General features: G+C 42.1%; 2 protein-coding genes across 4 annotated transcripts in view; both read left to right on the top strand.

The window, feature by feature from the left end:
- The window catches only part of grk3 (G protein-coupled receptor kinase 3), a 72383-nt gene extending 57161 nt beyond the window's left edge, over positions 1–15222 (top strand). For both annotated transcript variants that reach the window (XM_006797348.3, XM_006797349.3), the window contains 7 exons: positions 1249–1349; positions 2282–2348; positions 3527–3622; positions 9033–9195; positions 9282–9418; positions 11258–11371; positions 11467–15222. In XM_006797348.3, the coding sequence (XP_006797411.1) occupies positions 1249–1349; positions 2282–2348; positions 3527–3622; positions 9033–9195; positions 9282–9418; positions 11258–11371; positions 11467–11628 (840 nt within the window). In that variant the 3' untranslated portion in view covers positions 11629–15222. The remainder of the gene's footprint in view (positions 1–1248; positions 1350–2281; positions 2349–3526; positions 3623–9032; positions 9196–9281; positions 9419–11257; positions 11372–11466) is intronic.
- Positions 15223–16941: 1719 nt separating this feature from the next.
- The window catches only part of myo18b (myosin XVIIIB), a 59639-nt gene continuing 57908 nt past the window's right edge, over positions 16942–18672 (top strand). For both annotated transcript variants that reach the window (XM_087843998.1, XM_087843997.1), the window contains exon 1: positions 16942–17130. The gene's annotated coding sequence lies outside the window, so the exon portion shown is untranslated. The remainder of the gene's footprint in view (positions 17131–18672) is intronic.

Genomic DNA, 18672 nt, shown 5'->3' with positions numbered 1-18672 from the left:
TTAAAATAAAGCTTCAAATTTAAATTGGCTTTTAAGGGAAGGCTGTGCTATACTGTGGGGAGAAAAAGTGAGGTATAACCACATGCCACACTTTCTGGATGCTGCTCGGCTCCATTTTTTCACCTTTTTGGGGGCAGAACCTGCAGGGACGCGTTTCATGTGTAGAGTCTCAAAAGCTAGTTGGAAGAGATTCTTGGAGCAAAAGACACCAACTCGTCTGCAGGTTTCATTTCAAGCTGAACTTTGTCTGGTGTTAAACATCAACTGATACAGCTATTAGAAATATTGTGAATGTAGGAAAAGCCTTTTAGTATTCACATCATTTTATTAATTGGTTTTATAAATACTCTTCTAACAACTGTAACTGCCTGAAGTTCTGAAAGTTCATTTATGATGATTTTAATTGTAGGGTAGTACAGAGCCGTTATTCCATAGTTTAACCAAATTGACACAACCAGTGCAGATGTACACGTAGTTAAGACACTGCAGAATTATCAGCAGCACGTATTAAAAGATGTGAGAGAATGGAGTCGTGATCATGATGAGTACGTGCAAACTTCTGACCACAGCTGTATAATTGCTGATCTAGTTATTAACACATTTGCCCTGCACACAAAAAAAGGTTTCTTTGTTTCTGGGAGCAGACCCATCCTCAGGGGGTCACTGAGTATACTCCTACCGCCTAGATTGTTTTTTTTGTTGTTGTTAAAAAGTTTGTGAAGGTGGACCATAACAGCCGTTACTTTGGTGACTGGTGTTTAACTTTTGTTTTTAGTGGCCTCAGCTGTAATGGTATATACGCTTATTCCATTTTTATTTACTCTTTTCAAAGAAACCTTAAGAACTCTTTCAGCTCTTTATCAGTCATCAGCTGAACATGTAGTCAGTGCAAACGTGACATAAAAATATTACATCAGTAAGATCAGTGAGGTGAAAAGGTACTGCTTCAGAAAGTTGTACTTTTTTCATAATGCCTCATTGATATGTATTGGCTGTACCAATTACTCTGAGCATTCTATCTACACGTACTCTGTCCTTCATAGATGCAGAGGTGCTGGCCCTGAGTTTGTTGCTTTTATAACAGCTTTCTAAGCCTGTCTGTAATCAGAGGAGTTTGGATGTTATTTTATTTTTAAGCAAAGTGTTCACTGCAAAGTTCACTACTCAGTTCAAACATCTCATTCTCATTCCCTCCTCTTCCCTTCCTTCCTCCCTTCCTTCTTTCCTTCCTCTCTGTTTCACCCGCAGAATGTGGAGCTGCCAGACTCTTTCACTGCAGAGCTCAAAGATCTTCTGGAGGGGCTGCTGCAGAGAGATGTATCCAAGAGGCTCGGCTGCCAGGGCCGTGGGTATGATATGCACGCACCGCACACACTTATTTTCATATTATAGTGAGGACCTCTAAGGGTACGTTCACACTGCAGGCGAAAGCACATCAACTTTTTTTGACCCTATGCGACCCATATCCGATCATGGTATGACAGTGTGAACGGCACAAATCCGATATTTTCAAATCCGACCTGGGTCACTTTTGTATGTGATACTGAATCCGATACATATCTGATGTTTTAGTGTGTGACGTCTTCTTTTGCGCATGCGAGCCGCTTTGAGGGTTCACACTAGAGCGCGTTTGCTGTCACATTTTATTTGTAGTGTGAACAAGCAGACAAAAAAATTTGGATTTGATCAAAAAATCAGAATTGAGCATTAAGACCTACAGGTGAGCGTAGCCTAATTGACATAAGGCCGCTTATCCTAGCCATTAAAAATGAATGCCTAAACCTAACCATAAACTAATTGTAACCCTGACACTAAAACCACATTTTGAGCCTCAAAAAGGCCTTCAGACACATGGGGATGGGCACTTTGTCCCCATAAGTGACTGTTGGTCCCCACAAGTACACACAGGCTAAATTTCACTTTAACCTCTGTCATGTATCAGTGTTTATATACACAGACATGCAGATAAATTCATCAGTTAGACAGATTTTGCTAAATGTGCTCATTAAGTCTGATAACACTGGGTGGTGTAGTTTGCAGTCCGCTGGGGACAAATGGTCATGGACATGAAGTGGACTAATAGAAGCTGAGTTCATAACTAATTTGATCATTGCTGTCATTTTGCATCAGCTTATAATTAAAGCTGAGGGACGGATCTTTGTCTGCTTGGGGTTAAATGGCAGAATTGTGTGCGTTTGTCAGAGGGCTGTATTATGGCAAACACTGCCACCTAGTGTGGATATGAGAAGTAACACCGTTTTGTGTGTGTGTGTGCACGCAGAGCCTCTGAGGTGAAGGAGCATCAGTTTTTCAAAGGCATTGACTGGCAGCAAGTTTACCTCCAGAAGGTAAGTGAGGTTCACTTCTGTTGTGAATCAGCTTTATTCTTTGTTCTCTCGGGATTTCTTGCCTGGAAGCTTATAATCCAAGTCTGGTTTCCATGATGGAGCTGATTAATGTACAGTGTTTGATCAGACAGCGATCACATGGTATACAACTCTGATCTATACTATTATAGCTATAATGCAGGAGAGGTCATGAACAGGTCTTCAGAGCTATGCTGACAAAAGCTGCAGTAGCTGCTGGTTATGTACATTTATAATTGTTGCTGTCATGATTAGCAAAGAAAAAAAAACTGACAAGTTGAGCCCACTTTGAATATGACATTATATCCACAAGTCTGATACTGATACTCAGTATCAGATGAGGCACAACTATTCATGCGATAAATTAATGAGTTTTGTGAGGTTCTTCAACAGCAGAAGAGTCTAGCTGATTCTTGCCATAGTAATGAGTCTGTGACGTCTGTTTCTGTCTATCAGCCTCACATCTCTACAGTAATTATTTCCTTCACAGCAGAAAGTGGGGCTCAGCCTTACAGCAGGTTTTACTCGCCTCACCTGCTGACGAATGATATTGTCTCCAAGGCCACAAACTTATCTGGTTATAAGTGTTTGCCCCCAGTTCACATACTATAACTGGCCACATTAATTGTTGCTCTGCTTTTGCCATCCAGTTTACTAAAAAACTACGACTTGATGGCATCCATTGCTGGGCCAATGTTTACTTAGGAGTTAGCAGTTAGCAGGTAGTGCTAACTTCAGTGGGTAGGCTTTCAAATCAGTGTGAACAACCAGACAAAAAAAATTGGATTTGATCAAAAAATCGGAATTGAACATTAAGACCTGCAGTGTGACCTTAGCCTTTGTGACCCTTTGACTTAGGGTCAAAGAGCAGAGTCTTTGTTAGGGTTAATATATCATTCAAACTGAAAGCCACATACAATCTTGGAGTTTTGCCTCCAATCAGGTAAACTAATGGAGGCTAACTAACTGACTAACTCTGAATTGGACTACATTAGTCCATGCCAATTACTGTTGCTATGGTTACCTTGAAGGAAGAACTGCTACAGGACTGTTGCTTTGCCAACACTCCTGTTTTGCTTTTATCGTCCTCTCACTTGTTTCACGTTTTGCCTCTTCTTCTGAAATCCATGTGTCTGTTCTCCCCCTCTTCCTCTGTCCAGTACTCTCCTCCTTTAATCCCTCCAAGGGGAGAGGTGAACGCTGCAGATGCTTTTGACATTGGATCTTTTGATGAAGAGGACACCAAGGGCATCAAGGTAAAACAATCTTACACTTCCATCTCCTCTGTTTATTTTAATTCAATTTAGTTTTATTTATATAGCACCAAACCACAACAACAGTCACCTCAAGGTGTTTAATATTGTAAGGTAGAACCTACAATAATACATACAGAGAAAAACCCAACAATTATATGACTCCCTATGAACAAGCACTTTTGCAACAGTGGGAAGGAAAAACTTTTAACAGGAAGAAATCTCCAGCAGAACTAGGCTGAGGGAGGGGCGGCCATCTGATGCAACCGGTTGGGGAGAGAGAAGGAAGACAGAGATTAATAACAAGTAATGATTCTATGCAGAGGGGTCTATTAACACATGAGTGAGTGAGAAAGGTGACTGCAGAGGAAATACTCAATGCACCATGGGAATTCCCCAGCAGCCTACACTTATTGCAGCATAACTAAGGGAAGTTTAAGGGTCACCTAATCCAGCCAAAAGGAAGTTTTTATGCCTAATCCTAAAAGCAGAGATAGTGTCTGTCTCCCGAATCGAAACTGGAAGCTGGTTCCATAGAAGGAGGACCTGGAAACTGAAGGCTCTGCCTCCAATTCTACTTTTAAATACTCTAGATGTTGCGCAAATGAAAGAAAGCAGTCCTATATATTTGCTTTATATGTGCGTTGAAGGACATATCCTGGTCAAAAATGACTCCAAGGTTCCTCACAGTGTTACTGGAGGCCAAGGTAATGCCATCCAGAGTAAGAATCTGGTTAGATACAATATTTCCAGGAATTTTAGGGCTGAGTACAGTAACCTCAGTTTTATTGGAATTTAGAAGCAGAAAATTAGAGGTCATCCAGGTCTTTATGTCTTTAAGACATTTCTGCAATTTAACTAATTGGTGTGTGTTATCTTTCTTAATGGATGAATAAAGTTGGGTGTTATCTTCATAGCCGTGAATAAGTATGCTATGCCTTCTGATGATAATGCCTGAGGGAAGCTAGTTAACGTTAAAGGGATGGTCAGTCAGTGCTCTGACTTTTTGCCAGCCCGGCTACAGTGCTGAAGAGAAACCTGGGGTTGTTCTTATTTTCTTATTTTATTTATGATCTTCTAAATTTGTGATAGGGCATTTCCTCTCCAGCTCACGAGTTATCTGCTTTTAGGGTGAATGTTTGAGTGTTATCCCAGGGAGTCAAGTACTTCTGATTTGAGACTCTATTTTTCACAGGAGCTACAGTATCCAGTGCCATACTCATTCATATAGTGAGGAGGTAAAATTATTAACAAGATAATTGACCTCTGTTGGAGGAGCGTTCAGGTAGCTGCTCTGCTCTGTGCTGGTACAGGGCATTGAAGATGATAACAGCACATGAATTATATTCTTAAACTTAGGTACAGCATTTTCAGAAAGACATTTACTGTGATGAAATCTACTCCCCACTGCTGTGTAATCAATTATTGTAAATCTAAATGCTAAGTTTCTATGCCACATGTTGAAACAAGATCTAGAGTGTGATTAAAGTGGTGGGTGGGTTCTTTTACATTTTGAGAGAAGCCAATTGAGTCTACTAACAGATTAAATGCCATGTTGAGGCTGTCATTTTTAGCATCTACATGAATGTTAAAATCACCCACAATAATTATTTTATCTGAGCTGAGAAGAAGTCTGAGAAATCAGACAGCTTCAGTGTGTCCTACCCACTGGCTTTTCTTTTGTTTTTGTTTTTTTCCCATTTCAGTAATTGCGTTATTAGTGGATAATCCACTTGCTGTGTTCTTAAAGTGCAGTCACAGTTTACCAGCCATCCACACGTTACATGTTACACCCTGTACTCAGAGCAGCTTCAGCTTTACTTTGTTAGATTACATTTTGTGACAGTAGTCCTCGTTCTGCAATGAAAACCTTCTGCCAGTGCACCCAAACAGCAGAACCAAACAATGACTGCTGTTTGTCACATGTACTTGTTTATCAAAATGTTTGCAGAGGAGTGCCTTATAAATTTCGCACACATGTTCTTCCTTTAACACACAGACATGCAATAAATCTGTGAAAAACACGGCTTTATTTGTTAAACTAGGTAGACTTTTAACCATAATCTCACAGACATTAGATGTTCTTAGTCCCGTGATGTTTATGTTTCAATTCCCTTCATGTTAGATTACCAGAGATGTGACACCATGTGTGCAGTGGGCTGCTGTGTTCAGCGATGTGCTGGTTTCTAGTCATACAAAGTGTGCAGAGAGAGTCAGACAGCAGCTGTATTTTTCTCTAATGTTGGAAGTTCACCAGGGCAAAGAAGAGCTGATCAGAATGAAACGTCTTACTAAAATTACTAAATATTTTTCAAGGAAATGAAATTCCCAAGAGCTGTAGTGCATGTTCACAGCAGGGCTGCAGCCTGAGAGGTTTAAATAAATTAGCCACTTGATACAGCTCAGTGACATCTCTGCTTCCTGATTTGTGTCAGACACGCCAGCCTGCTTGTAGCTGCAGGTTTTTAAACATGCAGGCTTAGAATACTCCATCTTATGCAGGCTTATTTAAGTATACTTATTAAAGCATACTTAAATAAGCATAGACTCTGGTGGTAACTTGGACATGAACTAATTCGATTTTTTGTGCGCCAGAGTTAAAGGTCAAGGGAAATCTTACTTAACAAGCACATTAATTATCGCTTTTCCTCCACAAATGTTGAAGTCATTCTATTTTGTGTTGAGTGTGTGTCAACTTAGAGTGTGATGTCATGTTGTGCAAAAGCACGTTTCTAGCCATAATTCATCTCCGTATCTCAGGAGTGGAAGGTGAAAAAGATGTTCAGTGATCTCGCAACCATGAATTCAGACTGTGGTGGAAGAAAGCACATAGAGAAAGTGAGTTTGTAGAAAGGGTTCATAGAAAGCTGCTGTATAACATTAGCACCAGTCTCCTGGTTGCTCTGCAGCAGCAGTTTCCTCTTTCATTAACATTAATGTTGCTGCAGTTAACATTTATTTGTTCTCTGTTGCTCCAGCGCACAGAAATGAAACACAGGAGTGTTTGTTTGCATTTCCCCAGCATCTCCAGCATCTTTAGCGGGGGACTAATCATCATCATCATCATCGTTTATTTATATAGCACTTTAAAACACACAAGGCTGACCAAAGTGCTGAACAATAGAAACACAATAGATACCATAAGAATAATAAATACGATAAAATAATAAACATAGCGAAAACAATAAAATATAAGTAAATACAAGTCAGTCAACCACTGAGTCAAAAGCCAGTGAATAAAAATGTGTTTTCAATCTGGATTTAAAAACCAGCACTGATGTCGATTGCCTAATGTGAAGAGGAAGATTAATCCAAAGCTTAGGAGCCACAATAGACTAATATTCAAAACAACTGCCGGATAGTAAAAGTTGGAGCATTAACACACCAAGGAAGGTGTATAGCCCCAGTCTACCCTGGTGTGAGCAGATAGATTACTGCAGTATGATTGATTTAAATAGGTTAGAGATATTATGTAACACAATACAGTTGTACAGACTTAAGCCTCCAGGATCTCCGACATGGTAGGATTTATTGCAGGCCATTTATATTAGACTGCTTAGTATTGGCTGTGTATCAAATGATCTGCCAGCAGAATGTAGATAAGTAAGAAATCCATTTCTAAAGACTTCATTTTAGTAAAAAATAAAACAAAAACAAAGTAGAAAATGTCAGATCCCAGCAGATTTAAGACACCTGTTTGGCATTGGACATGTGGCGGTAGGTGGAAGATTTTTCTATCGATGATGTAATGTTTCCAGATGTTGCTGCAAAGAACAGTGAACTAGACTATTTAAAGGACTGTTTGAGCATTTTGGAAAGCTGATTTTTATTTATTTGTTTTGTCCCCAGACAGAAAGCTAGGCCTCAGATTTCCCTAAGAGCAGGAGGAAAGATTTAAAGCACAATACTCTGAGACAGAATAGGGCTTAGCTTCCGGTGACCATGTGCTGTAAAACACAACACAATGTCAGAAAAGGCAGCAGCATTTAGGGCCAGTGTTTGGTTCATTGTTTTTTCCTGTGGGTGGATGTTTCACACGGTGACAGGTCACTGTCATTTCCTCTTTCTGTGCTGCTCTTCCATTTGAAGAGGAAAGTCTGAAATCCTGAGTAGATTTCCAACTTGGAGAGTCAGAGAAGAATTGACCTCACAGCCCAAGATGGCTGCAGTTCATGTAACATTTGTATTGCTGCTGTTGTACAAACTTGACCAGGCGCCATCATTTGTACTTATATTAGAGCTATTTCTTATATTTTGTAAACTTTGCAACATGTTATATTAGGGCTGTTCGATATAACGATATATATCGGATGACGATATAAAAACGTCTATCGTTTCATTTTACACTATCGTTTGTTTCGTGGTGTCGCAAAATAAACTGTTTATGGCAATATTTGTTCATCGTTTTGATGGTCACTGTAGTGGCTATATTAATTTCTTAAAGTTCTCTCTTTCTCTTATATTTTATATAACCACACTATGTACGGACAAGCGCCTGTTTTTATGCGTTGTGGTTAGCAACAACGACGGTAACACCATCACGTGTCCGCTTGTTTATGTTCCACATAAACATTTCACAATAAAGCTAAAGCTCCTGTTGAGACTTTTCAAAATAAACTGAATCACGTGAAAGAGCAGATTATTTACGGATGAGAAGTAAAAAAGAGCTGCCAGGTGCTAGAAAATAAACCTTAGAATCAAACGTTAGAACGGGCTTTTCCCCGCAGCACGTCGTGTAATAAATACAAAGAAAACGGTGAACAAAGAAAAAAATGTATCGCTTCATGCATCAGTTAAAACACTCGACTCCAGCTACATGAAGCGCAGCTGGAAACACTTCCCTCAAGTTGAGCTCCCCGAGATTCACAGAATTTACAGAAAATGTTACATTTTTGTGACTTATATCGTTATCGGACGATAGAATTCTTATATTGGGATATGAGATTTTGGTCATATCACACAGCCCTATATTATATTATTTAATTTAGCTCAGTCTGTTACTGCTATTCTCTTGGCGTAACTGTAACCACATAATTTCCTTAGGGATTATTAAAGGATTCTGATCACGATCGGACTGTAGCTGCAGTTTTAAGAGGAGCAGACAGGAATTGTGTATTATTGCTACATATGGATGAATGGCTCAACCTTGCTAGAGGGCCAAAAATAAAGGCAACTTTACTATTGAATGCCTTCAACTCAACTTGACAGAAGGCTGAAATCATAAGGACACATTTTAACATCAGCTCCAAACATCATCAAACAAAAACTGAAGTCTTATATTTTTTTTGATTCGATGTTTTGCACCTCAAGGCCGCTGTAGGAATTTGTCACTTAGGCTCTACGTCTTGGTATAAGCATATGTATAACTAAACATGCTGCACTCTGTCTGTGTTTGTGTGTGTGTGTGACTTAGCTGCTGGACAGTGACCAGGAGCTCTACAAGAACTTTCCTCTGGTCATCTCAGAGCGCTGGCAGCAGGAGGTGGCAGAGACAGTCTACGAAGCTGTCAACTTGGACACCGATAAGAATGAGGCCCGCAAGAGGGCTAAGAACAAGCAGCTGGGCCACGAGGAGGGTAATGATAATAACGGACAAATCCACACACAGCCCAGTACAGATATCCTGTCAGTACACCTCCTGACTGTGTGTGCCTTTGTGCAGACTATGCCTTGGGGAAGGACTGCATTATGCATGGCTACATGCTGAAGCTCGGGAACCCGTTCCTCACTCAGTGGCAGCGCCGATACTTCTATCTGTTCCCCAACCGTGTGGAGTGGAGGGGAGAGGGCGACACTCGGGTGAGTCTGCCTCACAGCATACACTTTAAATTCACTGCACGTTTGTACGTCATGTGAGCGCCTATCATGGGCTGAGGGCTTTCGGCTTGTTCATCTTTTGGTCAGTGTGTCTGTCTGTCTGTCTGTGCTCATTCCACTCTGAAGGAGAGGTGGCTAAAACCTCTGAAAAAGCAGAGAGACTGGGTGAGTGTTACCACCGGGCTCAGGTCCCTGCTGTGTCCTCAGCACCCCTGCTGTTTAGAGTTGTAGTCTGCCTCCCCGCTTGAAAGTTGGTAGTCAGTCAACTTCAGTTTTTACTCTTTGTCGATCTGGTTTTATGGTACTGCAAATGTGTCCGTCCACGTGCACAATTCTGGGTGGACCACCCACCCCAAACCTGCTCCCATGCATTTCTCCACAGTCTGGACTGCACGTCACTGGAAGCAGATTATGGAAATGTCTGCTCGGTGTTGATTGGTTTACAAGTGGGCAGGGAGCAACAGGAGAGGTCACTGGGAACAGGAGAATAAGAAGAACATTAAAAAAAACCGTAAAGATCAGAAAATAAAGCATTAAATGCACAGAGTGTGGCTGCAGTGTTTAACACTCAACTTTACGTCAGCTCTTTGTATGTTTGCTCTCCTCCGCGGCCGACGGACCACCAACAGCACAAGCAAGAGTAGCTCGCTGCCACCGTCTGACAACAAAGCTCACTGCAGGCTTCAGACCATCTCAGACTGCAGCTATTAGCCTAACAACACAAGTGAAGGAGCACTTGCACGGTCTTGATTGTGTTAGTGTTTCCATGAAGTACACTGCTTATTTGTGTGTAAGTGTAATGTGTGCACTGCACTATACTTTCATCAAAACTAAAGGGAAAACCCAGCTAGGCTCTATCTGAAAGACTTTAAAATAAACAAACAAACAAAACAAAGAAAAAAAACACTATTTGTGCTTACACTGGAGTGTTTTACATGTTAATTACCATGTGGTCATATCTCGGTGTTTTATACACAGAGCCACCTGGTAGAAACACATATGGTCCTGGGACTTTTCCCCTCCTGGATGCTCTCTATTTGTTATGCTGAGGGTTTTTTTGAGGCGAACATGTTTATCCAACACACCCATTTTGGTAGTTGCAGCGGTCTCCCTTCAGGAATCTGCTGACATTTGTGAGTCCGTGCATTGAGACTGTTGTTTGTTGCCTCACTTAAAAATTGTGGGGGGAAAAGTAGTTCGTAATGGTTAGGAGGACTTGATGGTAGGTGTGGATTTAAAAAAATAAATAAATAAAAAAATTTTCCAATTCAAATTAATTTTAGCTTGAATAACGCAATATCGATTCAGTAAATCCTGAATCGATATTGCGTTATAAATTGATTTCAAGTGTCGCAAGTGTCAGCTTTGTTTTTATGCATAGATATAAAAATATGGATATGTACTGATAAATGATCAGAATTATAATATTTCTGACTGTGTGAATCAAAATTGAATTGAATCGAATCGAATCGATTATAGAAATCAGTGACAATACCCATCCCTACTCCATGGCACAGAACAGGGCAGTCACACCATCTGCGGCTGTGATGCATCGACGTGTAGTAGGGTTTCAGAGGGGTTTGCAGTACCAGCGTAGCTACAGCAGAAATTTAACACATAATAAGTCTAAATTCCCCATTACTCTTCTTCATCATGAGTTCCTCCATGACTGTCCTAACACACCCTGAAATCCTCTGTGCCAGTGCTTTTTAGTGCTTTAGGGGTAAGGTGTACATCTCTGCAGCAGCTGTGAGCCAGAGCCAGAAGTCTTGTTGGTGAAATCCATCTGAACACTTTGTGATCACTCAATTATCTTTGCAGCAAAACCTGCTGACGATGGAGCAGATCGTAACCGTGGAAGAAACGCAGATTAAAGACAAGAAGTGTATCCTGCTGCGCATCAAAGGAGGGAAACAGTTTGTGCTGCAGTGTGAAGTACGTCCTCTGGCTGTTGTATGCTTTAGTGCTGTAGAGGAGATGAATGAAACAAGCTGATGTCTTGTTTTTTTTTTGTGTATGTATGTGCGCAGAGTGACCCAGAGTTTGTGCAGTGGAAGAAAGAGCTGACTGAGGCGTTCACGGAGGCCCAGAAACTTCTGCGTCGTGCTCCTAAAGTCATCGGGAAAGGCCGTGCTGGAGTAGTGGAGCTTTCCAAGCCCCCCCTCACACACCGCAATAGCAATGGCCTGTGAATACACAAGAGCACGCATATACATAAAAACACATGCACTCACATTGACAGACACACACACACACACACACACACTGCATCCCACCTCCCACCCCCTCATCAGCTGCAAGACACCTGCCCACATCACCTCAGTGTGTGTGTGTGTGTGCGCGGTGCTGACGGCGCACACACAATGACGACCAATCAAGAGCGATATAGTGATTTCTTTTTTTTTTATTTTTTGGGGGGGTAAATGTGTGTGCGTTCTGGGACCCTGCCAGTCAGTAAGAGGAAGAAAGGATTTTGAACCATTGGACATTTGAAGAATCCCCACATGAACTTCACAAGGACTAACGGCTGCTCCTCTCTCTGTTTGCCCCTCCTCAACCACCTCCCACACCACACACCTCGCTGTTGAAATCACATTAATCAGGAAGTGTCCTCCCACTCTGTGTGCTCTCAGCAGCCTGATGGACTCCTCCACAGAGCTGATGCTCAGGTCCAGAAGAGACCAGGCTACCACAGAATGTAGAAAACAAAGGCTGGTTGTCCTCATCCATCCCTCTGAAACATTCCTCCCACTGTTACTGAAGTGCAAAAAGTGCCAACATTAATATTTTACTTGAGTCACCTGAGCGCCCAGGAGGATCCGCTCTGCTGGCAGATGGCGTGCCATCCCAACCTCCCGGACCCTCACAGTGTATGTGTGGAAGGCTGTTGATCATTCCAGCACAAGTACAGGAAGCTTCACATTGGCTCTAGTCACCACAGAGACTGAGATTCCATTGGCTGACAAACAGCAGCTGGTTGCTATGGTAGCCATGAAGATTGGCGTACATGTACTGGTAACCATGGACAACACTGTAACTATAGAGGAGCAGGAGGGAGGCAAAGACTATAAAGACAATATAAGCACCCTTTTGTCTGCGCATCACTGTTTTACTTCAGTGTGTTAGCTTGATCGCAACTCCTCTGTCTGCCTTTACAGGATTTTGTTGTCTTGTGGTCTTTCAGAGGTGGCAAGAGGAGGGCTGGGGGCTCACTCACAGAGCTGCATTACCTCAGTTGGACTGTGCCAGTATGAGTACATCAGAATGTAAGAACCTGTTCCCAGGCAAAGCACAAGAATCAGCAGTCTGTTCCCGCTCACACATTGTCCATGCAGGGCAACAGCTTGGAGCAGTCAGCTGTTGTGGGCAGACTGTGTGCAGGGAGGAGGATGAAGACAATAAGCTGAAGCTGATTAAAGGAAAAATCCACCCTCAAATACCCCAGTTAGATGCATAGATCTTCTATATGAGCTTTCATGTTCATGCTATTTCAGGCTTTTTTATTTTCTTTTTCTTTTTTTGGTTTTTAAGTGGTTGAAATGTTCACATTTTATCCAGTTGGTGTTAGCCTACATTTCTCCAGAGAGCAGATAAATGCAGGTTCAGAATAAACGAGAACAGAATGATCTGTGACTTATTTTCTTTAGATGTGCAGTAAAATACTGAGCCTGCTCTGAGCCTGAGCAGGCTCCTGTCAGATTTACCACCAGGCCTCATGTTGAGGTTACACCCAGGGAATGCAAACGCATTTGTCTTTGAGAAAGTCCACACGATGAGTCTACAGGCTCAGTCTGGACTGCACTGAACACTTAGCCGAAGTGCGGCGGCCCTCATTTTTGTCACATTCATTCTCCGCTACAGGTGGGCCCGATGTGAAGTTTGTCACGGCCTTTGGTCAAAATTCTGCTCATGGCCAGCCTGGCTCGTGGCATTTTGCCCACAGCTGGGCCGCACAGCCACCGCCTGTGCTGTGACTGAGCCCTTAGTCCTAGAAGCAGCCCGGATTTGGGCCAAATGTGTCTGCTGTCAGAGAGCTGCTGCACTACATCAGATCCATCACGTCAGAGGACACAGATGAGCACAACAAGTGAGCCAATCCACTGCTCTTTAAATATATGCTCAGTTTGTAGCCAGTACAGTGTTCTGATCCCCCTCACTGCCATCTGTCTACGTTCCTCAAGTAGGACCATAGCTGAGCTTAAAGAAAGCTATGTCCACGAGCATTGTCTGCGGACCTACTGCAGTGTTTCAGGGTGGACTTTTCGTCTGTCTTCTCACGGTGTTATGATTTTTTCCTGAATGTGACACAGTTCAGATGAGGTGTATGGGTTTGTCTAAATTATTGGACTTTTTACAGTTTGGTGGGGAACCTCACCAGGGTTCAAGGCAAGGGTGGCGCAGTGGCAGTCCAGAGTAGTGTGCAGCAGAGGAGAGAAAGCAGTTTACTTCAGGGGTTTTCTTTTCCATCCAGTACAGTGTCTTCATCTGTGATGTCCATGCATTTCCAGAGCTGTGATGTGTGACTTGAGTTGGAAAAAGGGTTTGTTTAGGGTGCTCTGTGATTCTTTTTCTTTGGAGCCTTTACCAGTCAGGGGCAGATGTTATCGTCTTAGAGAGAAAATGTGTCACCTCTCCAGGTGTCTTTTATTTTTGTAAACCAAAATGGTTTTTATTGAAATTTCTGTTGTTGCACCTTTTTATCCCGATGTGTTACTTAATAGATGTTAAATGTGCCAAATAACTGTTGCTGATCGAGTGGAAGCCTCCTTTTCTCAACTTTTCACACCTCTCACTACCAGGTCTGGTACAGTCACACGCGCACACACACACACACTCACACTCTCACAAACACAACATTGATGTGGGAGTTTTGGTGGAATCTCTGAAGGGTACAAAACTGTGACCAAACATTTTTCCGTAGGTGTGTGTGCGCGCACTGGCTTGCACACCACGATGCCATTGAGACTCACACCATCTAGCTCTGCATACTCGTTCCTGAACGTTTTCCTCACACTGTGTGTACGTCGTGTGAGTGTGTGTGTGTGTGTGTGTGTGTGTGTGAGAGAGAGTGGACGTGAGCCTTGGTATTGCTTTGTATGTTCAGCAGTAGACTTTTTATTTGGACGTCTCACAGATTTTCTGCTCAGACACGCTCAGTATAAGGCAATTTAAAAAGGATGGCGTATAGGAAAAAGGAAAAAATCAAAGTATATATAAATATATATGTGTATATGAAATGACAAAATGCTCTAGGTCTATTTAAAAGATTTAATGTAGAAAACAAAATGGATTTGTTGAAGGGAGGGCGGGGTTTGATGTGAGTATAACTGTTCGTGGTGAAGACTTCAGCTCGAATCTTGCACATAAAGACTTATTAGAGATATTGTACCTGCGAGTTTCAGATGATAATCTTTGTTTCAATGCCGGACTCTTTGCTCTTTGATATTTATTGCGTGTGTGGTGAGCTCTCTCGCGCTGTCTCTCCTCCACGCCGACGAGCTCTCAGCCGAGTGCTCACTGTAGAATCCTCCAGTGTCCGCCCGTCAGAAACTCTCCTCCTTGTTTGTTTTGTTTTCCAGATGCCACAGACAAACACAAATACTACTGGCTTTGGGCTATTGAAATTAAGGTCATAATACTGATATGTAATTGATAATATTCATTGATTATTATAAAATTTATTTTATTTCAATGATTATTTTGTTTTTGAGACAGGTAGGAAGTTTAGGACTGCTTGTAAAAACAGTTCATGAATAAAAATTCTTTTTCTGTGTTGCCTCCTGTCACTTTTGCTTTTGTGTCTAATTATTATTGTAATTACATGACCCTCAAAAAAATAAGTGTTTGTGTGTGTGAATTAATATATATGTATATATGTTCAGTCTTAAGGTTCAGTTTCAGGCTTAAAACAGCAACTCTGTCACACTCAGATTAATGAATGAAACAATGTTGAATATCAGATAAAGGTGTCTTTATGCACAATCATCCAAGCAAAGAAATCCCTAAATGTTTATTCTGTACGTAGCATTTTCATTGGGACTAATGTTTCATCACTCATGCAAGTGACTTCTTCAAACTGAGACGGAGTTATGATCCGAATGAACTGATGCAGAAAGAGGGAAGTCCCAGATGGGTCGGACACCCTGACATGAGCTAAGAACCTGCGCAAGACGGGACTCAACCAGAAACCAACAGTCCCTGCAAACCATGACCATGTTGTTAATGTCCATAAAAACAAACTGTCACCACCAGGGGGCACCATTTTACCATCCTCATGATAGAAAAACTTCCACGAGTGGCCCCGCAGTGCAGGCACTACTGGCCTTTGAAATCTGGAAAGATTAATAAGTAATGTGCAAAATGTATCAAGATTCAGTTGAAACTGTTTTTAAAAAGAGAATATTAAATGGATGATCATAGGTTAATCCGTTTTAATTCTGGATTACAAAAGAACCGATAATATCTACAAGAAAGGGAAAACAAAGACTTGAGGTTGAAGGAGGAATATCACCTTGAAAAAGCAGCCATGAGGCAACTTTTGTTCTTATTTGGTGCTATATAAAAGGAGTCTCAGCTACCTACAGATTGACAATTACTTTGAACGTAACTTTAGAAATGGAACAGAACTTATTGAACACCAGATCATCTCAAACTTTTTTTTTTAACATGGCGATGAGTTCACTGTACTCGATTTCCTCTGAAGTCACCAGCTCAGTCCAACAAAGCACTGCTAGGAATGGTTGTGTGATGTCATGTTAGTGTGGACCCAAATCCCATAGGAATGTTTCGAGCCACTTGTTGAATCTGTGCCACGGAAGGATAAGGCAGTGTTGACGGTAAGAAGTCCAACCTGGTGTTGGTATGGTGGCGAGTGTGAATGGATAGAGAAATATACACGATAGATAACAATAAGTAAAAATACAAAACTTAAAACACAGAATCAGCAAAGTTCAGGATTTATTGTGGGCACCGTGTTTAGAAAGGGATACATGTGGAGGAATGAGTGAGCTTTGGTCACCACAGCGCGATGTGCTTTATTAGCAAAGAATCATACAACATGTCTAAGAGGAGGGTTGCTCGTACCACACCGTCCCCAAAGTCATCAGGAGGCGCCTTCTCCTCACTGCTCAGTCTTCTTCAGCTGTAGTTGTCAATCAACTCAAGCAGCTGATGCACTGCAGCTCTGAACATGTGCATTTGCGGCCTGCACTCATTATACCCCTCCCCCTGGTGTTCACACAGCTTTAGAAAAAAACACGTTTTCATGCTGTTACTATGTTTGCAGAGGATGATAACGTTTCCCAGTGCTGGAGATCCAGATTACTGTACTTGTGGCGTCTGGTGAAGGACAGGTGAATGGCTAAAAAGAAAAAAGTAAAGCAGATCATGTTACAAGCAGTGGCTTCACCTGACAACAAGCTTCTTTGTGTCTCATGCAGGTCTCCAAACAGGGTCGTTTAGAGACCCTTCCTCCACCCTGTGACTCCAGATATTTATAGAGGAGTCGTCTGTCAGTGAAGCCATGCTGCTGGTCTGTGTGTCGCTCTATTTCTGACTAGTGCTGCATACCCCCTCAGTCAGTCTTGCCCAGTCTGTGCGACTGTGAGTGTGTGACAGGGGGACTCTCATTTTGGCTCGCTGGATTTGCCATTAAACATCTGGAGCCTTTAGCTGCTTCTCTACAGTTTTGGAAGGTATGGCTGTGTTTTGTTCTATCCTGTTCGCTGTCCACTTATAAAGTTCCTGTCATGGGTTTTATTTATAGATTGGAGCTGGTTTATAGAGAGCGGGGCTTCAGCGGCCTACTTTCTGTAATACAGCCGGGCTGAGATTTGACATTGTTACATTTAAATAACACTGGCTCAGACGCCGCTGTCTCCTTCACCAGAGGACTGGCTTTTACTGTTGGCTCGATTTTTATTGTCAAGCATGTTTCTGTCTCTGGTGTCTTGTCAGGAGAAGTTTTCTGTTGAGGTCATAAATTCATCTTGTCGAGCAAGGGTCCTACAGTTGAAAAGATTTAGCATGCCACCCGAGAACCTGTTGGATGCATTTCTATGTCAAAACAGACTTTTAGGACAGTTTTAAAATCATTTAGAAAGTTGGTTGGTAGTTTTGATGTGATTGGCACAATGCCTGGTCCATCTAAAACTAGCTGTTGAGTTGTTTACAGGGACTGACTAAACCTGCCCCTAGTATGCTGCTTACAGGCAGAGAGCAGGATCTCATACTGTATGATTCACACCACAAGGCTACTGGAGCGAGGTACATGGCACATAATGACAGACATGTTTCTGATTTTCTATCTTGCCTCTGAGGCTGGATCTTCCTTAGAGGGGAAGTTCGGAGAAAAAAACAAACATGAGACCTCTGACACTTGTTTGACTTTGCTTTCAGATGAAACCATGTTTAACAGGATGATTTTCATCCACTACTCTTTGGAATTAGACCACATTTTGGGTTATGTTTGGGTTAGCTTGTGTTGGTAGTCTGGATTGGTGATTAGTTGTGATCTAGCTTCGCTCTTCTCAACCTCCTCCCCTTGAACCTTTTTAAAAAGTCAACAGGTTGAAAATCAGTTGGACTGATGATTTTTAGTTTTGTACAGAGACAAACACGCATCTGGGTCCTTGAACAATCTGATGACCACACTGACACAAAGTTCTAATGATCGGCAGTGAGCAGTGCACAATCAATGCAGTACTGTAAGAAACTAAATACACCTTTACCGCTGTAGGAATGAAGAGTGTAGCTAGCATCCAGGTCCTGCTAATCCAGGGGTGGGCAACTCCAGGCCTCGAGGGCCGGTGTCCTACAGGTTTTAGATCTCACCCTGGGTCAACAAACCTGAATCAAATGATTAGTTCGTTACCAGGCCTCTAGAGAACTTCAAGACATGTTGAGGAGGTCGTTTAGCCATTTATATCAGCTGTGTTGGATCAAGGACACATCTAAAAAGTGCAGGACACCGGCCCTCGAGGCCTGGAGTTGCCCACCCCTGTGCTAATCAAATACACTTGATTATCTGTTCAGCAGTAAGTGTGAGCACTTTTGTAAAAGCTGAGGTTTTGACAGTTTGTTTCTGTGGCGCATTCGAATGTATGTTGTATACCAAAGTCTTCCCAGGAGTGGGCGCCCCAGCAAATTTACCCCAAGCATAGACCATCCATGCTCTGAGAAACTGCAAAAAACTCAAGAACTCCACCTCAGACTCTACAAGTTCATAGCAAACATCT

The sequence above is a fragment of the Neolamprologus brichardi genome, chromosome 7 (genome assembly GCF_056152115.1).
Source record: "Neolamprologus brichardi isolate AB-2024 chromosome 7, ASM5615211v1, whole genome shotgun sequence".
NCBI lineage: Eukaryota > Metazoa > Chordata > Actinopteri > Cichliformes > Cichlidae > Neolamprologus > Neolamprologus brichardi.
Note: the sequence above shows the minus strand (reverse complement) of the source record. Positions and strands in the feature narration are given on the sequence as shown.